This window comes from Scyliorhinus torazame, chromosome 15 (assembly GCF_047496885.1).
Source record: "Scyliorhinus torazame isolate Kashiwa2021f chromosome 15, sScyTor2.1, whole genome shotgun sequence".
Classification (NCBI taxonomy): domain Eukaryota; kingdom Metazoa; phylum Chordata; class Chondrichthyes; order Carcharhiniformes; family Scyliorhinidae; genus Scyliorhinus; species Scyliorhinus torazame.
The window spans coordinates 191,018,101-191,045,787 of record NC_092721.1 but is presented as its reverse complement, the minus strand read 5'-3'; the positions used below and the strand labels follow the sequence as shown (position 1 = coordinate 191,045,787).

The 27,687-nt window shown below is 46.1% G+C and overlaps 1 protein-coding gene and 1 long non-coding RNA gene across 4 annotated transcripts in view; one reads left to right on the top strand and one right to left on the bottom strand.

The window, feature by feature from the left end:
* The window catches only part of LOC140392086 (uncharacterized), a 72,240-nt gene extending 51,006 nt beyond the window's left edge, over positions 1–21,234 (top strand). For both annotated transcript variants that reach the window (XR_011935244.1, XR_011935243.1), the window contains exon 3: positions 18,637–21,234. This is a non-coding gene — a long non-coding RNA (uncharacterized lncRNA). The remainder of the gene's footprint in view (positions 1–18,636) is intronic.
* The window catches only part of cd99 (CD99 molecule), a 98,679-nt gene continuing 72,689 nt past the window's right edge, over positions 1,698–27,687 (bottom strand). For both annotated transcript variants that reach the window (XM_072477350.1, XM_072477351.1), the window contains 8 exons: positions 25,540–25,578; positions 24,340–24,390; positions 21,696–21,770; positions 15,025–15,048; positions 9,447–9,470; positions 6,579–6,692; positions 4,303–4,365; positions 1,698–2,778 (listed from right to left, as the gene is read on the bottom strand). In XM_072477350.1, the coding sequence (XP_072333451.1) occupies positions 2,735–2,778; positions 4,303–4,365; positions 6,579–6,692; positions 9,447–9,470; positions 15,025–15,048; positions 21,696–21,770; positions 24,340–24,390; positions 25,540–25,578 (434 nt within the window). In that variant the 3' untranslated portion in view covers positions 1,698–2,734. The remainder of the gene's footprint in view (positions 2,779–4,302; positions 4,366–6,578; positions 6,693–9,446; positions 9,471–15,024; positions 15,049–21,695; positions 21,771–24,339; positions 24,391–25,539; positions 25,579–27,687) is intronic.

Genomic DNA, 27,687 nt, shown 5'->3' with positions numbered 1-27,687 from the left:
ATCCGGTTATTTCACATGCTACCATTGTACTTTTACGAGTCTTCAGTCCAAGCTACTGTGAAATTCCACATTGGCGGTTTCCGTTTGCTCGATTAAGTGAACGCGCTCTCTTTCCTGGAGGTAAAGGTCACATTTGCAAACCTGGGAGAGCCTAGGCCCTCAAACAGAAAAAAAAGAGTCGAGATGCCTTGTCCTAAGGGATGCTCCCTGGAACTTAGTAACCTAAACACACAGCCGACCAGCACGGAGCTTTCCTAAACTTCACAGAGCTTGTGTAGTCAGGACTGCATGCTAAAGCATTGGACAGCAGGCAGGGCGGTGGTGCCGGTGGTCAGGATCCACAACCAACCCAGTTTCCATTCAGTGAGTGTCACAGTCAGAGGGCTGACCGAGTAGGTTACCAAATGGTGGTGACACGCCTCTCATTGCGAGGAACATTGATGCCAAAGAGAAAATCACATCTTCACCACACACCCCACCCCAGCATAGCTCCCCTGTGATTAGCTGCATCTGTCTGACACCAACAATGGAGCAACAGGACCAAATTTTGCAAAGTTATCCTAAAAGGGATAATGGGACCACCCGCAACACCGCAAGTTGTTACAGGGACACATAATAATCTTTATTAGTGTCACAAGTAGACTTACATTAACGCTGTAATGAAGTTGCTGTGAAAATCCCCGAGGCGCCACACTCTGGTCAGGTGCAGGGAGGGAGAATTCAGAATGTCCAATTCATCTAACACGCACGTCTTTCGGGATATGTGGGAGGAAACCCTCGCAGCCACGGGGAGAACGTGCAGTCTCCGCACAGTGACCCAAGCCGGGAATTGAATCTGGGTCCCTGGCAGTGTGAAACAACAATGTTACCCTTCCGCATTATAGCCTTGTTTTTCTTTTTTAAATGTTCGTTCTTGGGATGTGGGCCGGCTGGGCCAGGATGTTGCCCATCCCTAATTGTCTTTGAACGGAGTCATTTCAGAGGGCAGTTAAGAGTCAACCACATCACCGTGTGGGTCTGAAATCACATGTCGACCAGACCGGGTAAGGGCCGCAGATTTCCTTCCCTTTTGGGCATCAGTGAACCAGATGGATTTTTACGACAATCGACAAAGGTTTCATGGTCATCATTAGACCTTTAATTCCAGATTTTATTTGTTGAATTCAAATTTCACCATCTGCCATGGTGGGATTCGAACCCAGGACCCCAGAGAATTACCCTGGGTCTCTGGACTATCAGATACCACTATGCCATCATCTTCTTGAATTTTATGAATTAGTTATTATTAATTAATCCTCTTTATTGTCACAAGTAGGCTTACATTAACACTGCAATGAAGTTACTATGAAAAGCCCCTAGTCACCACATTCCGGCGCATGTTCGGGTACACTGAGGGGGAATTCAGAACGTCCAAGTTACCTAATAGCACGTCTTTCAGGACTTGGAGTAAACCGGAGCACCCGGAGGAAACCCACACAGACACGGGGAGAACGTGCGGACTCCGCACAGTCAATGACCCAAGCTGGGAATCGAACCTGGGACCCTGGCGCTGTGGAGCGATAGTGCTAACCACTATGCTACCGTGAAATTTGTGGGGATTCCAAATTTACAGATCAAGCAATTGATATTTTCTAAAGTCTAAAAACATAACAACCCGCCCCCCCAGCCCCTTCTGTAGTTCCAGGTTGAAATAATAATAACATTTTGTCCCCTTTATTTTAAACTCAAGTTATACACTGTTACTTGGGTGTGCGTGCTTCTTACAATTATATCAACTCTGTGCAAAATGATTGTGCAAATACAGTATAAAAACGTGGATGAACTTTCCTGAATTACTGTATTTGAAGTTTGAATCCTGCAGGTTGGGTATGGAGGTCGTACAGTAGGAAAGAAACAGATTAAAATAACCTGCACAGGCATGCATTACAAATTCCTCCCCACTACCAATTCATTTCATCGGAGGTCCCACTACACAGAGCACCCCCTCCCACCCAGTCCTGCCCCCCTCTCCAAACAAATAGGGAAAATCTATTGGGAGGGGGCAGGAGGAGAACAAAATAATTCTCTCTTTTAAAAAATAAATTCCCCAACAAGTTTCTATTCAATTACCAGAGCATAAAATGTACAGCACTGCAAGTCTTACAAAAACACTGTACAAACTTTCTGAACATCATTTATCAGCAATGATAACTAGGTAAAAACACTAGGTTTTCTTAGTGCGCAGTTAGAAAACTAATCCATACCTACAACTATTCCAAGTTGCAAAACTTTTTTAAAATCCAGCACTTCACTGCACTTTAGGCTCGCTCCATATGCTTTTTTTGAAAAAAAAAAAAATCAGGCCATTCATTTTTCCACAATCTAATATGGATTTTCAGCAGAGCGATGCATTGTTTTCTTTTTGAAAAAAAAGGAGCAGTGACATTCAAAATTTAAACGCTAAATTACAGGAGTGACAGGGAGATGGTGCCTGCGTCACTCTCTCAATTTGGTGCTGTATAGAAGGCAACTTCTGACACTTTTTGTAACTTCTTCCCCGGAAAAAAGGACTTTAGGTTGAGTTTCGCCTTTAAAAGCAAGGGTGTAGATCAACCCACATTAGAAAAACAATTAAAAAATCAAAAACAAATCGGAACACGAAAGATAAAAAGAGTGCACAAGAAACAAATCTCGAGGATGATGGTTTCTGGTCGGACAAGTGTTTGCTTCCAGTTTGTTCTCCAGCCGCTGCTTGCTAGTTACTCCCAGCAGGCTGTGATTTCAGAAGAGTATTGTAGGCTGTGGAACACACAAAAGAAAAAGAGACTTGGTTAATCGCTTTCCACGAGGCACTTTGGAATGGAAATTCTAGTTCCCACCCCTCTCACTTATCACTGGACTACTGAAGTGTCCTCCCCTCTCCAGTTAAGCAGTACGCTAACATGACACAGTCTGTTCCATTTCATTAGCCCAATTGCTCAACTATTGCATGCACCTGCTCGTATGGAACGAAGAAATGCCAAACAGACCAGAAATGAATGCCCAACTCAATCCTGGGTCTGGCATTTTGTGCCCCAAAGTCAGGAATAGGTGCAGAAAACAAAAATAAAATGGAGGCCATTGCCCCCAACCCCCACCCTCCTATCTTGCTGGATTTATTGAGCACACCAATTAGATCACCGTTAATATTTCCTATTCAAGGAACTAGAAGATTAATCTAAAGATGGTAATGCAGAGTTTTTTGGCTAAGTGCTCGGACATGGGCCACTGACTCAATCTCCAAACTCTGCGGAGTTAGCAGATGCAGAATTGAACGAGAGGGATAATATCGCGAGGTTGATGTGGCTCATCACTTCCAAGGGGCCAGCTGGAAAATTCAGGAACGCCCCTTTAATGGCGGGACCAAACACTGAGCTGGAGTTCGTGGGATGAGTGTCGCTGCCAAGAAGGGTAATTATTGGCCATGGCTAATTGCCAGAGATGGTGGGCTGGATCTTGAACCCCTGCTAGGAGTGCACGTTCACCAGATGATGGACAAACAGTGAGAGGCACTACATTTCCCAGGGATGAAGCTTCTTCATCCCATTTATCCATCTTTCGCTGTCCTTGGACCCCCCCCAGAAAAAGAAACTTGTGTGGTTAGTCACCAAAATTAAAATTATTTCTTGGATGGGGTGGGGGAAGAGACAAGAGGGAAATGTTTAGTCAGTGCACAGATCTTGTGACGCAGTGAGTGGGGTCCAAGCTCCAGGTTAAAAGCTGATTTCCTAACATTGCCAAACAAATTGATCATCAACCTGCAAAACCTTTCAACGCATACCAATGGCAGGCAATAAGAGTGGGGGAAATTCCTGGTCAGCCGTGTGATGGTAAGAATCTTGGAGCCTAAGCTCATGTCGCCACAGCAACTCAAGACTCCCCGGGTGTAATCCGTAACACATCAACACAGTTAGTAACCTCAATATTTCATTCCACTGCTTCACACTAGTACATTCAGCGAGGCTTATGAATTCAAAACACAAGTCAAAAGTGGCTGGAGTTCCAACAGTTCCCCCCCACCCCCCCCCCCCCCCTCCCCAACCACCACCACCAATAAGCAGTTGGTGACAGGTTGAAATCCCCTGTACTTCTGAATCTTGCTGTTGATGAAGTTCAGAAGCCAGGTGGAGGCCAGGCTCGAACTCTCAGGATGAATCGATTAAACTGAAATGACGTTGACTTGAATTGATCAGGTTTTGACGCAATTGTTTTTCATTTTGAAATTGACAAGCATTCCAGAGGAACAAAATACACTTTTGCTTGACCGTGCAACTGAATACATACACTGGGGATCCTCTCGCTGGCCATGAACATTCTCCTGCTTGTTGCCTTGCTCAGCCGAGTTCCCTGGGAATACAAAAACACGATAAATGGAATGTTTTGAAGCAGTCGGATTTATTTTTCATGAGATGGCTCGTTATGGAAAAAAGCTGGGTCACATCTGAACTGGATTCTTGAAACGTTCCTGGGTTGGCCTCCGACAAATCTGAAGTCGCTCAAAGCTCCACTGCCCGTTCCCTAATTGGCACCAAGTCTGCTTCACCCATCACCTACACTGGCTCCTGGTTAAGCGACACCTCCAGTTTAAAATTCCTCAGTTTTCAAATCATTCCATGACCACGCCCTTCCCGTCTCTGTAACCTTCACTCCCACCACTGGAGGCCATGTCTTCAGTTGCCTCGGCCCCAATCTCTGGAATGTCCTCCATAAAACGCTCCAACCCTCTCTCTTTCCTCCTTCAAACCACTATTTGCGCCAAGTGTTTGGTCACCTGGTTTAATACCACCTCACCTAACTCATTGTCAATACTCCTGGAACACGCTTTGGGATATCTTGTATTGAAAGAGTAAGAAAAAAAACCCAAACTTTTTTGTTGAAAACAGATGACAAAACAACTTCATGGAACCTTCGTGTCTCCTGCTTTCCATAAATGTTCTGGCCACTGACACAGCAGTTTGTTTCTGTCCTGGTGCCAACTCAAAACCAAAGTTCCTAACTAATAATAATCGCTCATCACAAGTAGGCTTCATTGAAGTTACTGTGAAAAAGCCCCAGTCGCCACATTCCGGTGCCTGTTCGGGGAGGCCGGTACGGGAATTGAACCCGCGCTGCTGGCATTGTTCTGCATTTACAAGTCAGCTGTTTAGCCCACTGTGCTAAACCAGACTCAAATTTAGAGTACGCAATTCATTTTTTTCCAATCAAGGGGCAATTTAGCGTGGCCAATCCATCTTCCCTGCACATCTTCGGGTTGTGGGGGCAAAACCCCACGCTAACACGGGGAAAATGTGCAAACTCCACACAGACAGTGACCTAGAGCTGGGATCGAACTTGGAACCTCGCCGCCGTGAGGCAGCAGGGCTAACCAGTGCGCCACCGTGCTGCCCTCATTTCAAGTGCAATGGTTTGGTTTCACACCAAAGCTGCCAACGGTGCATACAGGAAGCTAGAATCCAACAGGAGGGTGTCCCCTAAACTAAGAGGCAGCTAAATGAAACACCCTGGACAAGGTGTTTCAATTCTCTCCCCAGTTAGCAGGCATTGCCAACACTGTGCTAACGATGTATTTGCAAAGTCAAAAAAAGAATAATGTTGCTCGTGAAAACAGTGGGGACTGAATCTCCCATACCAAGCCTTGTGGTTGGACACTCAAGCTAACCACTGCTGACAGGAACCAAAATTACCCAATATCGGAGGGTGCAGGTCACTCTTGGTGCTGGAACACCTTTTGCAAACGGCTTGAAAGGCTTGAAACCGAAGGTAAACAAGGATGTTTAGCAGTCACTGCTTTCATGATCTTAGTAACTAGACTGTCCCTTCTGGTTTCAATATCCAGCCTGCTTTTAAAGACAGTGCTAACCTCTTGATACTCCAGTGTTTTTTTACCTGCCCTTAATCAGACCCTCATACCCAAGAGTGCGAGCACCAAGGTCCATTTACTGTAGACACCAGCAAATATGTCTTCCAATACAGTGTGTTTGCATCTGAACATTTGTATCAGCAGCAGGAGTAGGCCACACGGCCCCTCGTGCCTGCTCCGCCATCCAATAAGATCATGGCCGATATGATTTGTAACCTCAACCCCACAGTCCCGTCTCACCCCAGCACCACCCCCCCCCCCCCCATCCCCAACCCCCCCACCCATCCCCAACCCACACAACCTTTCATGCCCTGAATCAATCTACCGCCAACTTAAAAATAATGGAAATCTCCGCTTCCACCACCTTTTGTGAAAGAGAGCACCAAGGAATCACGACTTAAGAGAAAAAAATTCCCATTTTCAGCTGGAAATAAAACAAAAAATCAAACCTCAACTGCAGACGGCTTCTTGATTATACAGTCAGAGGTGTTCGATAATGAAAGCTGAATGACACCGGAATGTGGCTGGGAGATAAAAGACCCTTGGAGACGCCCCCCCCCCCCCACCCAATTAATTCATATTTCCAAATCCCTGGGATAATTGTCTCATGGCAGTTTTGCTGCTTTTCCGACCCGTCTCAAAATTGATTTCGGAGAATCAATTAGCCCCCGATTAACGTGCAACTTAGAACTAATCTTACCTGACACAGAGAAACACAGTTTCTTCTTTTGGTAAAGGACGTAACTAGATACGGCACCTCCCAAAGCCAGCAGCACACCAGAGATGATACCAGCGAGGGTACCTTTGCCACCATCTAAAAAACAAAATGTGGGGGGGCGGGAGAAGAGACAATAAAATTATTTCTCCTTAAAAAGATCCTGCCTATTTTCAGCATCTCTGATCGTTTTTGCAGCTGACACCTCAGTGTAGGAAAGTGCATGATCCACAAGGTGGCAGCACATGCAAGCACAACCACAGGAGGAGCATCACGCAATAAAACATTGCAACACATCCCAATGGTAGGCAGCAAAGCTGAGAGATTCCCCATCAGCTTGAGATACTTTTCTCTCCACCATAGGACTAGGCAGGGATGTCCTATGTCCCCCCCTGCTGTTTGCACTCGCGATTGAGCCGTTGGTCATCTCATTAAGAAGTTTGGGAGTATGGAAAGGAATAGTGTGGGGAGGGATAGGGCATAGGTGTCCTTATATGCCGATGACTTGCTGTTATGTGTCGGAACCGAGTGTGCCGATAGGGGGAATATTGGAGCTGCTTCGAGTGTTTGGGTCTTTCTCGGGGTACAAACTAAATCTAGACAAGAGTTGAGTATTTTGTGGGGTCTCGGCCGGGGGTGCCATTCTGTAGGGCAGGGACTCACTTTAGGTACCTGGAGGTGCAGGTTGCCAGAGAGTGGGGGGGGGGGGGGGGGGGGAACTCCGCAGGTACAACATTTCTAGTTTGGTGAGGAGAGTGAAAGCTGATCTGGCAAGGTGGGATGGTCTCCCTCTGTCACTGGCAGGTCAGGTACAGGTGGTTAAAATGAACGTTTTGACACGATTTCTGTTTATTTTTCAATGCCTGCCGAGAGATTGAGGGAAGGATTATGTCGTTCATATGGGGAGGGAAGGTGGCCAGAGTTAGAAAGGTGCTGCTACAGAGGGGAAGACATGCAGGTGGTTTGGGTCTTCCGAACCTGATGTATTACTACTGGGCGGCGAATGTGGAGAAGGTGCGGAGCTGGGTAAGAGGGGTTGATTCCCAGTGGGTCAGAATGGAGGAGAGTTTGTGCAGGGTGTCGGGATTGAAAGCACTAGCAACAGCGCCGCTCCAGATAGCCCCGGGGAAATACTCGGAGTCCGGTAATAATAGCTTCATTGAGAATTTGGAGGCAGTTTCGCCAACACTTCGGGTTGGGGGCAATGCTGATTCGGAGGAACCACAGGTTTGAGCCAGGGAGGTGGGATAGAAATTTTTGGAAATGGGAGAAGGGGATTAAGACGCTAAAAGATTTGTTTCTTGGGGGTCGGTTTGCAGGACTGAAGGAGCTGGAAGCGAACTATGGGCTGGAGCAGGGAGAAATGTCTAGATACATGCAGGTTCGAGTTTCGCCAGAAAGGGGATACAGGGCTTCCCGGTGGAGCCGGCCTCCACATTGCTGGAGGAGGTGCTGACAACAGGGGGACTGGCGAAGGGGGTGGTGAAGGGGGTAGAGTCAGCGGTTTACAGGGCTATTTTGGAAGAGAAGAAGGCACCACTGGAAGGGATCAAAGCAAAATGGGAGGAAGAGTTGGGAGAGGGTATGGATGAGGGGTTCTGGTGTGAGAGTGAATGCCTCCACCTCGTGCGCGAGGTTGGGGCTGATACAGCTGAAGGTGGTATACAGAGCACACCTCACGAGGGCAAGGATGAGCCGATTCTTTGAGGGAGTAGAAGATGTGTGTGAACGTTGCCGGGGGGGGGGGGGGGGGGGGGGGGGCGCTAATCACATTCATATGCTTTGGTCCTGTCCAAAGCTAAAGGATTACTGGAAGGAGGTTTTTAGGGTAATTTCTAAAGTGGTGCACGTGAAACTGGAACTGAGCTCCCGGGAGGCAATATCCGGGGTGTCGGACCAGCCAGGGTTGGAAACGGGTGCGGTGGCAGATGTTGTAGCCTCCGCCTCATTGATCGCCCGAAGGCGGATCCTGATGGGTTGGAGAGTAACCTCTCCACCCTGTGCCCTGGCGTGGCGGGGAGACCTGTCGGAATTCTTGAGTCTTGAGAAGGTCAAGTTTGAACTGAGGGGAAGAATGAAGGGGTTCTACAATTCATGGGCATTATTCATTATTCACTTTCAAGAACTGAATAACATTGAACATTGGGAGGGGGGCTGTGTGTGTTAATGGCGACTATGGGTGATCCCAAATTCCTTTTTGTCATTTGTTTATGTGACCATCCGGGCTAATGTTTGGGGTTTGGTGGGAGGTTGGGATCGTTGTTATCGATATGGGGATTGACATATTTGTTACTGATCATTGTTGGTGGGTGTAAATTTGGGAGAAAATGTGAAAAAGGAGAATAAAAATATATATATATATTTTTTAAATGATGAGAGAGTCCGGAGTAGCCACATGGTGCAACAAGGTGGCAGCTTCTACCATCCCCATTCACCGCTCCAGACTGCAACAGGCATGTAAAAATGCAACAAAAGACTGAAAAATGATGGATAAACTCAGCAGGTCTGGCAGCATCGGTGGAGGGTTAACATCGAGTCCATACGACTCTTCCACAGAATACCGCTCCAGAGTATTTTGCTTTTATGTAACAATGCATGTTGCCCCAGCAATTTGGACTTGTGTGAACTGTAACATCACCACCACCACTGCTTATTTCATGAGATCTCCCATTTGCAAATCTGCTAAATGTCTCAATAAGTCAGCAGAATTGGGAGAGCTGCCAGCAAATACGATTATGGAAAATCCAAAGCAGTCTTGGCCGCCCAATTTGAAACCTCATTAAATTGTCAATGTATATTCCTTTACCACTGGGCATGTTTTATTTTAATTCAAAGTTATGCTAGTAGCCATACCTTGATCACTTGCCTGGCCACTGTCTGAAAAACATTTAAATTTAAAAATTAGATTTTTCTGAGGAAGAAACTTGGTAAGACAAGCAACTAATCTTTATAGCACTAAAGTAAAATAATGGTTTAAGGAGAACTGGTCACCAAGCTGGAAATTAATGACGAGGGTAGATCCATACAAAGAACAAAGAACAGTACACCACAGGAACAGACCCTTCAGCCCTCCAAGCCGGTGCCGATCACGTGACCTATCTAGACCAATCGCCTATGTCCTTCTATACTCCGTCTGTTTGTGTGTCTGTCCAGACAAGTCTTAAAGGTCGCTGACGTATCTGTCTCAATCACCTCACCTGGCAGTGCATTCCAGGCCATCACCACCTTCTGTGTAAAACACTTCCCCTACACATCTCCACTGAACCGATCCCCCCCTTCACATTGAACTTGTGCCCCCTTGTAATTGTCAATTCTACCCTGGGAAAAAGCCTCCAACTGTTCACCCTATCTATACCCATTTTATAAACTTCTACCAGGTCGCCCCTCAGTCTCCGTCTCTCTAGGGAGAACAATCAGTTTATTCAATCTCTCCTCATAGCTAATACCCTCCATATCAGGCAACATCCTGGTAAACCTTTTCTCTATTCTCTCCAAAGCCTCCACGTCCTTCTGGTAATGTGGTGACCAGAATTGGACACAGTATTCCAAATGTGACCTAACCAACCTTCGAGATAACTAACATAATTTGCGAGCTTTCATAGAACATAGAAAGATACAGCACAGAACAGGCCCTTCGGCCCACGATGTTGTGCCGAACCTTTGTCCTAGATTAATCATAGATTATCATTGAATTTACAGTGCAGGAGGCCGCCATTCGGCCCACTGAGTCTGCACCAGCTCTTGGAAAGAGCACCCTACCCAAAGTCAACACCTCCACCCAACACTAAGGGCAATTTTGGACACTTAAGGGCAATTTAGCATGGCCAATCCACCTAACCTGCACATCTTTGGACTGTGGGAGGAAACCGGAGCACCCAGAGGAAACCCACCCAATATACTCGATACTCAGCCTCATGAAGGCAAGCATTATGGGCGGGATTCTCTAATCCCGCGGCAGAGTGTCCACGCCGTCGTAAAACTATTTCTGGCCCCTACAAGGAGCCAGCACGGCACTGGAGTGGTTCACGCCGCTCCAGCTGCTGATCTCGGCGCGAACTGGGCGCCGCGGGATCCGCACATGCGCAGTGGCGCCGGTGCCAACGCGCACATTCGCAGTGGTTTCCTTCAACGCGCACGACTACAGGGGCTGGCGCGTAGGAAAGGAGGCCCCCAGCCAGAGGCCGGCCTGCCGATCGGTGGGCTCCGATGTGGGCCAGGCCACATCGGAGGCCCCACCACCCCCCGGAGTCGGAGTCCCCCCTCCACCCCCACAGGCTGCCCCCAGACCCCTCACGCCGAGTTTCCGCCGGCTGAGAGCAGGTGTGGATGGCGCCGGTGGGGCTCAGCGTTTTCACGGCGGCCGTCCGGCCCATCCCGGGCAGAGAATTGGTGGGACGGCTACGTAGAGCGGCCCCCCAACTGCCACCGCGCCAACCAGGCCGGCGCCAATTCGCCGCTCTACGGAGAATTGCGTGCTGGCATCGGCGCGGCGTGGTGCGATTTGCACCGGTCACAGGGATTGGTCTACCTTAATGCTTTTTAATACACCCAACACTTCCTTCCTAACAATAATAATAATCACTTGTCATAGTCATTAATAACGACTTGTTCTAAAATATTTACATATCCCTCTGAGACACCACCAATCAACGTGTCCCTCTCCTTTGTGAATACCGATGCAAAATACTCATTAAGGATCTCACCTACATCCTTTGGATCTACACATAATAGCCCTCCTTTGTCCTTGAGTGGACCAACTCTTTCTCTAGCTACCCTCTTGTTCCTAATATACCTATAAAATGCCTTGGGATTCTCTTTAATCCTGTCTGCCAAGGACATTTTGTGACCCTTTTTGCCCTCCTAACTCCCTGCTGGAGTTCTTTTCTACTTTCCTGTATTCTTCAAGTGCTTCGTCTGTTTTTAGTTGCCTAGACCTCACGTATCCATTCTTTTTATTTTTCACTGGGCTAGCAATTTCCCTGGTCAACCACGGTTCCTGAATCCTGCCCTTCGGTCTTTCCTTTTCATCAGCACGTGTCTCTCCTGCACTCCTTAAAAGACTCCCATATGCCAAATGTGCATTTACCCTCAAGAAGCTACTCCCAAACAGCAGCCTCCAAATCCTGCCTAATCTGGCTGTAGTTAATCTTACTCCCATACCTATGGTTTGAAGTAATAGGCTTTCATTTAAAAAAAAAAAGGCCTTTGCAGAGGCAGTAAGGCAGAGGGGTTTGTTCAGAACATCTTGAACCAAAAGAATAATGATCTTTATTGATTAAAAGTCACAAAAGTCAGCAACCTAAAGCTTCATTCCCCTGAGTTTAAAGGGTTGAGGGGGTGATCTGATTAACATTTTATAGTATCTACCGCGCTCCTTTGGGGGAACAGTCCCAGATTTCCCAACCTCTCCAACTGCAACCCCTCATCCCCTAGTATTATCCGGTCAGACCTCCTCTGTACCTCAACTAACATACGGCACGGCACCCAGGATCGTACACAGTGCTCTCAGACTGAGGCGGAACCAGGGCTTGGCGACATCCAAATATCCCACACTCTAAATCACCTCATTAACTTGCCCTGCCACTTTCAACGATTTGTAATTATACATCCCCAAGGTCAGAATTTCACAATGTTTGGGATGGTGCCCCCACCCCCCCCAACCAGGAAGCAGGTGAAATCGCAAAGACGGCAGGCATGCGTCCTGTCAGACAATATTTCAATTAGCTGGTGTGTGCGAGTTGGAAGAGTGTCCGGTGACAAACAGGCAATTTTGTCCATTAAGGGGCCAATTGAATGTAATTTTACGCGGCCGGTCTGCCTTATTGGTTGGCGGGCAGGCCAATTGGCCAGGTAGCCTTTACGTTCATCCAGGTGGAATGAAATAAAGTTTAAAAAAAAAAAAAAAGAGTGCCTGGGGACTGAGGTTTGCATTTGAATGTGCTACCCAGCCACTCTTGGCATCATTTTCCAATCACAATTTGCTTGTTAACTTTCTTTACCTACAGGTCTGCAGTTGCCCGAGACAGCTCTGCAATAGCAGCCCCCCGCACTCCAAAGAGCCCATGAAGTGCCAGCCCACGCCCTCCCTTTCCTCAGCGCCCGCCCTCTTCCTGTCCACTCCAGCAGCATTGAGCATTTCATGCTGGCTGCCCGTTGATTGGTCAGTCAGTGCACAATCGTGTTCTGGGGCTGACCGCATACAGAAACGGCCTTCACGCCCGCTCCAGCATCTCTGATCACTTTCGTAGCCGACACCTTCATGTAGGAAAGTGTACGATCCACAAGGTGGCAGTAAGTGCAAGCACAATAGCAGTTTTCCCTCCAGTCAAGACAACCGTATGTTTCATGGCAATCCCATGTGCACAGCCCCAGAAAGCCAGTCGAGAAAAATCAGGTTCTTGCAGTCAGATCAACATGTTCCATCATGGAAAGCAATACTGGTGGCTGTGACTCCACCTTTTTGATTCAAATGCTTTGCCCAGATAGCCTGGCACAAAGCAGTTTGACCACGGCCTGATCGGAGGGGTAACCCCTTGGCTGTATTAGTGTTGCGGAGTCAGACGACTGTTCAGTACAGGAAATTATGGAAATCTGATGAATTGAGCAGGCAATCTTAAGAGAGAATTCCAATTCTCTCCAGGGAAAGAAGCAGTGGACATAAGAGAGCGTTCTTGCTCCATTTCAACTCCATCCTTCCACCAGACTGACTGCTCGAATAAGGTGGAAATCCCAATTTGTTCACTTTGGGATGTCCCAGTGATGTGAAAGCGCTGTACCAACACGTTTTTCCTTCCAATACAAATCAGGTCCCTACAACTCGCCTCAGAACCAGAGATTGCCTGCCACGGCTTATCTTCTTAACCATCACTAAGATGCTGATCAAGTGGGGGTAAACCATGCAGCCCAGTTCAGCTGCGGCACTGCTTCCCGGAGGAAGTCTTGTGGCACAATGGGGGGCAGCACCCTTTCCTGCAAGCCAGTCCCAGCCCGGGTGCAAGTCCCAGCCCGGGGCCCGGGTGGCCAAGGAAAGCACAGGAGGAGCATCGAGCAATAAAGCATTGCAACACATCCCAACGGTAGGTAGTGAAGAGGACAGAACCCTGATTAGGCACATGGTGGAACAAGGTGGAAGCCTCCCTATTCACAGCTCCAGACTGCAACAGGCATGTAAAAATGCAACAAAGACTGAAATTGCTGGATAAACTCAGCAAGTCTGGCAGCATCGGTTGGGGGGGGGGGGGGGGGGGGGGGGGTTAACAGAACAAGGAACAATACAGCACAGGAACAGGCCCTGCGGCCCTCCAAGCCTGTGCCGACCATGGTACCTGCCTAAACTAAAACGGTATGCACTTACGGAGTCCGTATCCTTCCATTCCCACCCTATTCATATATTTGTCTAGATGCCCCTTAAATGCCGCTATCGTACCTGCTCCCACCACCTCCCCAGGCAGTGTGTTCTATATATTTATCACCCTCAGTGTAAAAGAACTCACCTCGCACATCTGTTCGAAACTTTTCCCCAAGCACTTTAAACCTATGTCCCCCAGTACTCGACTCTCCTACCCTAGGAAAGAGCATCTGACTATCCACGCTATCCACGCCACTCAATCTTGTAGTCCTCTATCAGGTCGCCTCCCAACCTGCGTCGTTCCAGTGAGAACAGACCGAGTTTATCTAACCTCTCCTCATAGCTAACGCCCTCCGTACCAGGCAACATCCTAGTAAACCGCTTCTGTACCCTCTCCAAAGCATCCACATTCTTTTGGTAGTGTGGCAACCAGAATAGTACACAATATTCCAAATGAGGTCTAACTAAGGTCCTGTACAGCTGCAACATGACTTGCCAATTTTTATATTTAATGCCCCGACCGAAGGCTAGCATGTCATATGCCTTCATGACCACCTTACCCACAGAGTTAACATCGAGTCCACACGACTCTTCCACAGAATATCGCTCCAGAGTATTTTGCTTTTATGTAACAATGCATGTTGCCCAGCAATTTGGACTTGTGTGAACCGTAACATCACCACCACCACCACTGCTTATTTCATGAGATCTCCCATTTGCAAATCTGCTAAATGTCTCAATAAGTGGCTGTTTAGCACAGGGCTAAATTGCTGGCTTTGAAAGCAGACCAGGGCAGGCCAGCAGCGCGGTTCAATTCCCGTACCAGCCTCCCCGAACAGGCGCCGGAATGTGGTGACTAGGGGCTTTTCACAGTAACTTCATTTGAAATCTACTGGTGACAATAAGCGATTTTCATTTTCATTTCAAGTCCGACAGAATTGGAGGAGCTGCCAGCAAATAAGATTATGGAAAATCCAAAGCAGTCTCGGCGGCCCAATTTGAAACCTCTTTAAATTGTCAATGTATATTCCTTTACCCCTGCGCATGTTTTATTTTAATTCAAAGTTACGCTAGTAGCCATACCTTGACCACTTGCCCGGCCACGATCTGAAAAACATTTAAATTTAAAAATTAGATTTTTCTGAGGAAGGTAACTTGGCAAGACAAGCAACTAACCAACTAATCTTTATAGCACTAAAGTAAAAGAATAAAAGCAAATTACTGTGGATGCTGGAATCTGAAACCAACAGAGAAAATGCTGGAAAATCTCAGCAGGTCTGGCAGCAACTGTAGGGAGAGAAAAGGGCTAACGTTTCGAGTCCAGGTGACCCTTTGTCAAAGTAAAAGAATGGTTTAAGGAGAACTGGTCATCAAACTGGAAATTAATGGTGAGGGCAGATCCTTATGTATGGTTTCAAGTAATAGGTTTTCATTTTAAAAGGGGATTTTGCAGAGGCAGCAAGACAGAGGGATTTGTTCAGAACACCTTTAACCAATGGAATAATGATCTTCATAGATCAAAAGTCACAAAAATCAGCAACGTAGAGCTTTATTCCCCTGCGTTTAAAGGGTTGAGGGGGTGATCTAATTAATATTTTATAGTATCTACCACGCTCCATGGGAGAACAGTCCCAGCTTTTCCGACCTCTCCATACAACTGCAGCCCCTGATATTATCCTGGCAGACCTCCTCTGTACCTCAACTAACATACGGCACGGCACCCAGGATCGTACTCAGTGCTCTCAGACTGAGGCGTAAAGAGTGCTTGGTAAAATCCAAATATCTCACACACTCTAAATCACCTCATCAACTTGCCCTGCCCCATTTGCAATTATACATCTCCAAGGTCAGAATTTCACATTGTTCGGGTGGGTGCCCCCCCAACCTGGAAGCGCGTGAAATCGCACAAAGACGTCAGGCATGCGCCCTGTCGGACAATAGTTCATTTGGCGGGTTTGCGCGAGTTGGAAGAGAGTGTCCGGTGAGAAACAGGCAGTTTAGTCCAGTAAGGGGCCAATTGAATGTAATTTTACACGGTCCACCTGTCTTTGTGGTTGGCAGGTGGGTCAATTGGTCAGGCAGCCTTTACATTCATCCAGGTGGAATGAAATAACGTTAAAAAGGGTGCCTGGGGACTGAGGTTTGCGGTTGAATGTGATCCAGAAATGCCCGTTCCATGAAGTGGTGTTCGCCTGAGGTATGACAACCCTCAGGTTAAATCACCACCAGTCAGCTCTCCCACCCAAAAGGGGAGAGCAGCCAATGGTCATCTGGGACTATAGTGACTTTACCTGACGCCCGTTTCCAGGCCTACAACATGTTTGAGGCGGACGGGTAAAAAGTTCAAGCCCAGGTTCTTTTTTTCATGCAATCCCTGCTCAGAATAGAACCGCCTCTATTGCCTCTCCCAGGTGATCGACTTGGAAGTGCATCATTACACATTTATCTGCATTAAACTACATCTGCCATACGCCAGTCCAATTCACTAGACTGCCAATATTGTCCAGCTCGCCGCAAATTTCCAAGTTGTAGTCCCATGCACCCAAGACCAGGTCATTTTTTGCGCAAAGGAAAAGGAAATAAGCATGTGTAGATACCATTTCATTTGGTGGGAAAATCTAGAAAAAAGGACCATAATCTTGCAAAGTTAGAGCTCAGACGTTTACATGCGAAATCAAGAAGCCCTTAAAAACCCGAAACGCGATGAGAGCAAACTCTCCCATCTCTTTCGCCAAACTGCCCCAAAAAGTCTGCAAATGAGAGGTCAAATGCCATCTTCAAAACTGAAACTGGCAAATAGTCAGATTAATCGAAGAACATGGATCAAAAATGGTGAGAAGAGAGCCAAGGTTAGAATAGCCACGATCCGAAATGAATGGGAGGAGGGGGTAAAGAAAGCCGACTCAAGGTGCCCTTTCCTATACTTTAATCCTCTTGCCAGAAATAAGGAATTTAAAAAATAAAGGCACCGTCCTAATATGTGCACACAGCCCTCAAAATAGGTAAGGGCCACTGTCAGAAGGAAAATATTGACGTCGAATTTGCATAAGAGTTCTGAAGGTAATTTCATCTTGGGTGCCAAGTCAACATATTAATTCCAAATAAGGCATTCCAACTATGAAAGAGTCCATTTGCTGCCAGCTATTATGCGTTTCTCAAGTAAAGAACGAGGCATATTTTCTTGGGTCTTGCCAGCTAAAGGAGCAAAGCATGCCTGTTTTGACGCAAACAGTGGAAAACCTCAGTCAACAATTCACCTACTCACATTCTCCGATGAGGAAGAATGCTTGAAAGGAAAATAAAAGGGGGTTGATGGAACTTCATTAATTATTCCAGTGACTAAACAGAACAGGCAGAACAAACAAGACGTGGTCACAAGGAGTTACAATAAGCAGTTACAACAGGGTGGGGGGGGCAAAATTTGTAAATCAAGATGTTGCAGCAACAGATCATCTGAACATCCTTCACATCACCTCTCCCAGATAAATCTCTAACACGATGAACAAATACAAAATATACATGATGTCCAGCAAGCAACATGAAAAGACCATTTTATATAATGTTACTTTTGGTTAATTGCCACAATCTCAACCATTTCCTCCTTCACTGAACATTCTCAGGACTGCACCAACATTCTGCACCATGGAATGATGAACAAGGGATTTACACAATGCAGTTAAAGCTAGATTTTAAGCAGGACGATGTTGGCACAACCCCGGTGGAGAAATCAAGGAAGAATAAGATCAATCTGTGACACTTTTAAATCATATACTAGAGGGCAGCACGATCAGCACTGCTGCCTCATGGCACCGAGGTCCCAGGTTCGATCCTGGCTCTGGGTCACTTGTTCGTGTGGAATTTGCACATTCTCCCAGTGTCTGCCTGGGTTTCACCCTCACAACCCAAAGGTGTGCAGGGCAGGTAGATTGGTCATATCTTTTCATTAAAAAAGTAAAAAAAATATATACAAGGCCAAACAGTACAAACACTAATTTTGTGTTGGAGAAAAAACACAGTACCTCCCCCTCAGTACCAACGTTCGGGGAGGGGTGGGGTAGGGTACTCTGATTATTGAAACAGTTCACAACACAGTTGTACAAAATAAAAACGGTACAAGCACTGAACATTGCGCTGGAGACCAGATACCCTCGCCTCTGTACCAACAGAAGGGAAAGGTAGGGGGGGGGGGGAAAAAGAGAGGAGCAAGGAGGGTGGATTGGCCATGATAAATTGCCCCTGAATTGGAAAAAATGAATTGGGTACTCTAAATTATTTATTTATTTATTTTAAATCATACACATGGAACGCTTGGCATGCAGGCTGAAAAAAAGCCATTTTCCAAAGTGATGATTGAGGGGTTCATCAGACTGTGTTCAGGACTGTATCTTTCAACTTATATTGTTATATTTTGGGAGTACAGCTTTAAAGTTTCAGCAAATGTAAAGGGGGGGGGGGGGGGGGGTCGGATTAGCTCACATGGCTAGACAGCTGGTTTGTGATAGAGAGAGAGAAGCCAACAGCGTGGGTTCAATTCCCATATCGGCTGACGTTATTCTCAAACTTGTCCCTCGCCCAAGGTGTGGTGACCCTCAGGTTAAATCACCACCAGTTAGCTCTCCCGCTCAAAGAGGAAAGCAGCCTATGGTCATCTGGGACTATGACGATTTTACTAACTTTACTTTTATTTACTTCTAGGTTGAAATGCAATTTGGATGAAAGACAATTAGCATTCCTGCTTAGATAAAGTGTTTAACGTTGACATTCTCTACAAGCCAATAAAGTTGACAGGCAACAATTTTTGCAGTTTGGTCTTGTGATTCGCAGCCAACTGAGAGGTATGAAGAGTAAAAGATAGAAGCAACCAGACCTTAAGCAAAGGAAATGCTATCGTTCACAAACAGATTTCAGGTTGGAGTTCACAAGCAGAGTGAAGAAAGAGTTTGTGAGGATTTAAAAGGAGGCTGGAAGATTTGCCTAGCTTGGATCTAGAATGAGCGATCTACATAAAGACAGTTTTTGAAAATCGTTCATGGGATGTGGGCCTCAGACAAGACATGGATTTATTGCCCATCCCCAATTGCCTCGAACAGGTGGTGATCACCTTCTTAAACCGTTGCTTCCACGTCTTTCAGGAATAACCACTGTGCTGATCAGAAAATGAGTTCCAGGATTTTGACCCTGCCACAATAAAGGGAGAGTAATATAGTTCCAAGTCAGGATTGTGCGCAACTTGGAGGGGAACTTAGGAGGTGTTGGTGTTCTCCTGCATCAGCTACCCTTGTCCTTCTTGGTGGCAGAGGTTGTGGGTTTGGAGGATGCCGTTGAAAGGATCCTAGAGGAGTTGCTGCAGCGCATCCTCTAGATGGTGCACACTCCGTGGTGGAGGCAGTAAATGTCGAAGGTGGTGAATGGGATGCCAATCAAATAGATAACTTTATTGTAGAAGATTAGTCCAGGAATTACAAGTTACCTGGCTGGAAAAGAAAAATGGAAGGAATATTCAAGGTAAAGTAGAGTAACATGGGAAGTCCTCCTACTGGTTCTTTCTGGTGACAAGTCGAGGTGACCTGGTTGTCATGGGGGCTGAGGCCAAGGTAAAGCTGGACTGAAAGCAAGTGCCAGATCTAACTCAGGAAAGGCAGCTATTCTTTCTGCTGGAAAATTCCCTGACTTGGTGATTCTGGTCTGGGGAGCGAATCTCAAGATAGAGACATGGGAAACAGCAGCTGATTTGGACAGCTGAGGGGGAAAAAGGCTGGTTGTTCTGTTGGTCACCAGGCAGAATGGTGGTGGGAGTTTATTCGCTGATCAATGTGACAGGACCTATGGAGGCTTAAGGACGCTAGAAAATTCACCTCCGCTGGGAAGAGGATTGGCAGAAGCGAAACTTGGCTGTCGGAAGTCGATTCGGGAACCTACAGAACACATTTGATAGACACACACTACTAGTCAGCAAACTGGAGAGAAGCGAGTCTATTAGTAGCTGGGAGTAACTTGGGACTAGATTCTGTAAAGGTGACAGTTTAAAAAAAATAAATGTAGAGTACCCAATTATTATTATTTTTGAATTAAGGGGCAATTTAGCATGGCCAACCCACCTACACTGCACATCTTTGGGTTGTGGGGGTGAGACCCACACAGACACAGGGAGAATGTGCAAACTCCACACGGACAGTGACCCGGGGCCAGGATCGAACTGGAGTCCTCGGCGCCATGAGGCAGCAGTGCTAACCACTGTGCCCCCACTAGTAAAGAAGACAGTTCTACAGAGAACACAATATAATGTATAAACATGTCCTTGGATTTTCTGGTGTATTAAAAGTCTGAGGGTTTTTCTGCAGCTGGTGTATTAATTACATGATACTACAATGTATTAATAACAAACATACCAAAGATAGACCTTAACTAAATAGTTCTTAGTATTAATTGCATTCTATATTGATTTCAGGTTGATTTTAGCGTGGTCCGCTGCTGTGATTGATATTCCGTCGCTTCCTTATGCTTGGGACGTCCCTTCTTGAAGGCACTTATTAGGGACATCAGAAAGACTAAGTTTTTTCATGGGCTTGAAAATCCCTGGTATATTGACTCCTAAGTGCTTGAGGGTGTAGGGTTGAGCCGGGTCCTGCACTGTGGTTGGCACATTCGCCTATTTGAACGAGCAGTTTTTATTCTTCTTCACCCTTGGGATGGGCCAGGGGAGTACGCACTTATGGCTGGTATCTTTGGTCTTCTTATCTCGAAACCTTTTGCTGCTGGTAGCTCTTTTTTTTTTTAATCCTGTCTTGTTTCATGTGTGCTGGGAAGCACTGACTGAACTGGCCATAATCCAAATTTATAGCGGCTGGTCCGCTCTGTATAAATACGTGGAATGAGGATCGTTCAGTACTGTGCCTAAGGTTGAGATTAGGTGGCATTGCATGGTACATGTAAAACATCCTTCTAGAACTGGGGTCTCATGTATTTTCTGTAATTTTCTATTTGTTATGGAGGGGTTTAAGAATCCCGCCATCTGGGACAGCGGGTTACAGCAGGTCATTGGTGTCCCTGGAGTTGCGCGGGATCTGTTCTGGTGCGCACCCGAACAGGTCGCGAAAAATGCATCCTGAACTCTCGTGGTTGTTCCGGACGATCGCCGCATGGGAGGCTGTGCACATTTTACCACCTTTTCATAAACCTTATACCCTTCTCCTCTGGTGGTGCATATAGAGGCAGCAAGACACCAGATTGATTGTACTGAGCCAATTACATTGCTGTTCTCCACTGTATCCATATGTATTGAGACTTCTTGTGCTGAGCTGGTTTTGTAGAGTTATTTGTTAAAATTAAAAACTTCAGTAAAAATTGTGAGATCCTTGAGTCAGTCAAAGAGAATTCAAATCTATTGTTAAAAACGGAGGCACGTGGCACAGTGGTTAGCACTGCTGCCTCACGGCACCGAGGACTCGGGTTCGAATCCCAGCCCTGGGTCACTGTCTGTGTGGAGTTTGCACATTCTCCCCGGGTCTGCGTGGGTTTCACCCCCACAACCCAAAGATGTGTCGATTAGGTGGATTGGCCAAGCTAAATTGCCCCTTAATTGGAAAAAAATAATTGGGTACTCTAAATTTATTTAAAAAAATCTATTGTTAAAAGTTATTGGTGTTGACAAGAATCATAAGAAGTATTAGGCCATTTATTCAATAACACACCAAGGTACACTGTTTGCACATTGAAAAGGAACCAAGTAACAATTCTAAAAGATAAAGTGTTACCTTTAGCATTGGGCTTGTCAGGGTTGTAAGCATCGCCGGCAACATGTACGAGATCATCATCCCCAAACTGACGATCTGCCAAATGAAAATGAGTCAAGGTGAGGAACTCATTACGAGAGACTGAGGGAACACCGACACTGACGATTACAGCAAGTCTTATTCATATCGCCTTTTGGCAACAACCTGTCACAAATAGACGAGGGTTAACCAGACTAGGGGAATAAGAACAAGTTAAAACAATCTCTGACATACCGATTAAACTTGAAGAATGACGTCAGAACTCTTAAAAGGAGCAGTGGTGCAATTTGCAAGTCAATGTTTTACACTCCTTTGTAATATTGCCTCGCACATTTCTCCTATGACAAACCTTCCGTACCACCGAATGGACAGAACCCGTGCCATAGTTCAACATGGCAGGTGGGAAGATCGAACCACATTCAGGTACCAGCCGCTAATGTTTTACTGGTGCCAATTGGCAATCTACTGATGAGAAAGAGATCTGTCCAGCTCAAGGTCTTTCCCCACCATCCCCCAAAACGATCTTACAAAGAAGCTTCACTAAGCTGGAGGAGGCCTTGTGGCACAATAGTAGCACCCCTACCGCTGGAAATGAAGCTCCAGGTTTGGATCCAACACCAGGACTTAATGGCCATGGAAGGAGCATTCAATGTGATTCAAATCCTTCCACCACTTTCCCCATTATTCCCCAAAAAGGTAAAATAAAGTATATGGGTATGAGGATACGCCAACACCAAAAGCTCAAGGCCAATAAGGTCCCAGATTAGATGTCCAGCCATCATCTGTGCCACTGTGATGGCGCAAGTGTCACAATTGACCTCTGGTTGCGTCCGATTATTGGGCTAAAATAAAAAGTAAAAGCCAGCACCATGTACTCAAGCATATCTGTGCAGATATCAGGCAAGGACAAGGATGGTTCAACTATTATGTTTTCACCAACAAACTGGTTTCTGGGCAAGGCATTAAATATTTATTAGCTACACAGGGAAGAAAAACTACAAATCCAGCGCAATAGGACTTGGTCAATAACTACATTATTAACCATCCTGCAGTTCTTTATCTACATGGAAGGAACTAGATAAATGAAAGTTATCGTTGTAGCATTTGGAATTGCTTCAGTCAAACATGCAAATTCTTCAGTTCCCCAGCAGATCAGACAGTCAGTAAAACAGAAAACACACACCCGGGTTTCCAGCAGCCTGTGAAACAAACCCAAATCCAGCAATGATTGGCAAGCTTTATGTGGAGGAAGGCTCACCACCATCCTCAGGGAAATTCAGCCAGTGACTGTCAAACATGGAACCGCAGACTTTTGCAAACTCTGCAACGTTGTTCGACTTCACCCGCGTCAGCTCACCTGCTGCTGGAATCCTCATGAATACCTTAATACTTGACTAGAGGGGAGCAGGACACGACATCCCGGTGTCGAAATCCATAACTTGCAGGGCCATTTGAACTCAGCGTCAAGTTCAAAACATACCCCATTTTAGCTTCTTTAGAGGAGGGATAAAACTGAGGGGTGGATAAGGTTACAGAAACATGGCCAGTTCTTTCAAAAATTGAACAAAAAAAAACTGCTTGCCATTCTTACTTGGAAAAAAAAAAAAAACAGGTCTAGCAGATAATATCCATTAGGCAGAAGAACTTTATTTTGTTTCATCTCAACATGGCTCCTGAGATCCTCCCACACTGGTTACCAGATTAGTTGGCATGGAAGGGACAAGGACAAAGGACGGTGGGTAGGGAAGGTTAATGAGTTAACATAGGGGTTAGAAGGAACCATGGGGTTCACGGAGGTGCATGGGGTGTATGAGTGCGTCAGCATGAGTTGGCATGTATGGGAATGGGGAGCAGGGTGAGAAGAACAGAGGTTGGAGGACCTGATATTTAGTGAGGCCAGCAAGCTGGGAAACTTCCAACTCAATGCATCAGCCTGGAGAGTGACAATCTAGTCCAAAGTATCCCTTAGCGGCTCGGTGTCATGCTTCGCACTATAATCTCCCCGTGAAGCTTCTGTCTGGGGATATTTTCTTACATTAAACTTGTTGAAAAATAAACCTTTTAATCAAGGTAGATACTGAAAAAAGGTTCCCTGGATGGCAAGTCTGGAACGAAGGGATCTCATCTCCGAATAAGGGGGCGGTCAGTCATTTAGCACTGAAGCCAATTCTTCACTCAACAGGGTTGGTAGACTTCTTGATACTGCTCTGGGGTAGCGAATTTCAACACACGTTCATTGCAATCGATAGTTTTCTGGAAATTAAGAGATTCAAGGGATACAAGGATAACATGGGATGGAGGCAGCCATGATTGGCGAAGCAGGCTCAAAATGGTTGAACAGCCTACTCCAATTTCCATTGCCAAATCCCAACAGTAAATTTCGAAAAGAAGGCCACAGGCTGATTGACAAGAGAAATGGAAATGGAAACGTCATCAGGATCATGGGGACACATTTTGTTACTCTGATGCTATATCTGACTGGGGGCGTTCAGATTCTCACATTAGGCAACAGCACTCACCTCCCTCTTAGTTAAGAACATTCGATCACTTGGCAACACAATTTTTCTCCAATTACCATAAACACGCACACCCACGTAGACACTCGATCAAAGACTTGTGCCATTACCTGGATCACCCTTGGGTGGCTGCTTAGGACGCTTCGTTGGAGTATATTTGTCTGTTTTATAAAGTAAAACTACAGTTTAGTGTTTGAAATCCATCACTGCCCAAGAGCAGATAATAATGCACCAAGACATCCCCAAACAGTGCAGTTTGTTTAGGCCATCTGCTCCATTCATATTCTTGAGTTCAGAGCAGAGGCAGATTGATCCCCCTCAACAAGCAAATATCACAGAAGGAAAGAAATATGCACATCAGTACATCCCAAATGTTTAACGAATCAGAGGCTGGATAAGCCGCCTGTTGACATACAAAGGAACTCCGCCATGAGTCCGGCGAGCAAAGAGTCTGTCTACTGAGCTACGCAAGTACAAAGCCAAAGCTTCTGTTCATGCCGCCAACATTGTAGCCATGATGTGGGGATGACGGCATTAGACTGGGGTGGGCACAGTAAGAAGTCTTACAACACCAGGTTAAAGTCCAACAGGTTTGTTTCGAATCACTAGCTTTCGGAGCGCAGCTCCTTCATCAGGACTTTAAACCTGTTGGAAATTAACCTGGTGTCGTAATACTTCTTACTGGGTTCAACGTTGTAAACACAGAATATAAAGTCAATGGGTTATGCAATCAAGACTTGGCCTAACATCCCATGACTGCAAACCGTTTTCTTCCCTCAACACTCATCCGTCGCAAGTGACGGGAGATTCTGCACATACATACAAGGTGGTGGTTGGGGTGGGGCGAACAGGAGCAGCACTAGACTTGGGTCTGATCCTGCGAAGGTCAAATTCAAATTGAGTTTATGTATGAATACTGGCAAATTGGGGCAAGATACCAGAAGGTTCAGTGCCTGTCAACCTGCACAAGTTTATAGCTTCAAGATTTGTTTGGAGGGAACCCTAAACTGTTAATAGCACCATGCCCATTCCAATATGCATGTCAAAATCAGAATAAAGTCAATTGTTTGGAGGGACTGAAATGCTACCATAAATACTTTCACCTTAAATCACACATCAGGCAAGACTAAGTTATTGAACGCGGTTATCTTCACACAGATAGAGAACATTACAGAGGCAAGAGTAAAATTTCCTGTCCATGTTTTAATATATTTCATAATTAGCTTGGTCCAAGAATCAGTTACTGAACAGGTAAATTATAGTCCATGGTTATGTATACGTTAAATTTGATTTGAAATAATTGTACTTGCCTTCACCAATAACGGCATCATTCAAATCCAATTCATCAGCTGAAAAATAAGGGGATAGGTTAGCAGAATTTTGGAACATTCACAAATGTTCACTCAAGTGATCAGAGCACAAAAAATATAAACAAATATGCACTGAAGTTAACAGGTACACAACTTCCTCCCGCCAGACTGAGCTTATAATGTTTAAGGTCAGTATGAATGCACGCGCATGCGTTTTCTGATTTTTCTCAAGAAAGCATGCTAAATTGGCTCCTTTTTCGACAACTATTGGGTAGAGCAAAGGCATCAAAGGGAAGGGAACCTTGTTAGTTTAACCTTGTTATGACCAACAGGGAGGGGGTTGAATAAAAGAAAGAGCTAATCATTCCACCTCACCCGGGTTTGTAACAATTTGGGGGTATCCCAGTTACAAAATCGAAGGGGTCTCGTCTGGATCAACAGCTTTTGGGGAACCTCACCTGGAGGTAGCAAGAACCAAACGTGCAACACTTTACAACAGGGAACTAAAGTCAATAGATGTTACTGCACCTGATGAAGGAGCGATGCTCCGAAAGCTAGTGATTCCAAATAAACCTGTTGGACTTTAACCTGGTGTTGCAGGACTTCTTACTGTGCCCACCCGGCATCCCCACATCATAGAATTACACAGAATCTACCGTGCAGAAGGAGGCCATTCGGCCCATCGAGTCTGCACCGGCTCTTGGAAAGAGCACCCTACCCAAGTCCACACCTCCACCCTATTCCCATAACCCAGTAACCCCACCCAGCATTAAGGGCAATTTTGGACACAAAGGGCAATTTAGCTTGGCAAGCCACCTAACCTGCACATCTTTGGACAGTGGGAGGAAACCGGAGCACCCGGAGGAAACCCACGCAGACACGGGGAGAACGTGCAGACTCCGCAGAGACAGTGACCCAGCGGGGAATCGAACCTGGGACCCTGGAGCTCTGAACCAATTGTGCTAACCACCATGCTACTGTGCTGCCCTTTAAAATGGCACTTTAAAAAGCGTGGGGTGGGCTGGAGAAATTGGGAATGCGTGCGAAGCAGAGGAAAATACAGCACCACAATGGAAAGTAGGGCAGTGGGGAAAAAAAAAAGTGTAATGGGAGCAAGCCATTCAGCTGTTTGAACACTCAAATGATATCATGGTGCATTTATACTTCAATCCCACATCCCTCTATCCATTACTTAAAAATATATGGATTTCTGTCCTTAACGCTTCAACTGGTCCCACTTCCTCAATGGGGGGGGGGGGGGGGGGGGGGGATGTCCGGATAGGCTGGAGTCAGAGACCCCGGCACAAATGTAAAATAAGGGCAATGGGCAGCCTTCAGGCAAATTATTCAGGTACATTTCCACATGGGGTATTGGAAGGGCAGCCAAAGTCAGAATTCCCTGGACGACAAGGGAGCTGTAGGATGAAGCAGGAAGGGGAGGGGGGGGGGGGGATGTGACAGAGTAAGGAGCAGATTGCTGTCGCAAAGAGCTGGCGCAAACCTAAAATCAACCAAATGATTCCCTCCTGGGCTGTAACGTCCAAGGTTGTGGAAGAAGTTTTTTTTAAATAACAAGTCCAACTGTTGAGACATTAACAACTGCTGGCAATTGGAATTAGGTAGGCAGTTCAGGTGTTTTGCAGACTCGATGGGCCGAAGGGCCTCTTCGGCATTGTAGTATTCTGTGATTGATCATTCCTTTCTTTTTTAGATCTTGAGTGATTAGCTTCACGGATGTTTCTCGCTGCTAAATTATTTGCTTCTCCATCCCCGTCACCACATCCCACCCACCACCAGACAATGCCGAAAGCTAAAATATGATTCAAGTGTAAACAGTTTCAAATTCTGAGGGTTGAGCACTTTGATTTTGTCTGACATTTTCTGACCAATTACCTTTTACATTAAAATACTTCAGCCAAGACAGGGAACAGAGATAACATGTAGCAAAGTTCATCAGAGCTCCCCGATACGTTCATGTAATCAGGATCTGTTCATGAGGCAATTGCAGAATTTGATCACTTTGCGATATTAGTCATAGAATTTACAGTGCAGAAGGAGGCCATTCGGCCCATTGAGTCTGCACCAGCTCTTGGAAAGAGCACTCCACCCAAGGTCCACACCTCCACCCTATCCCCATAACCCAACAAC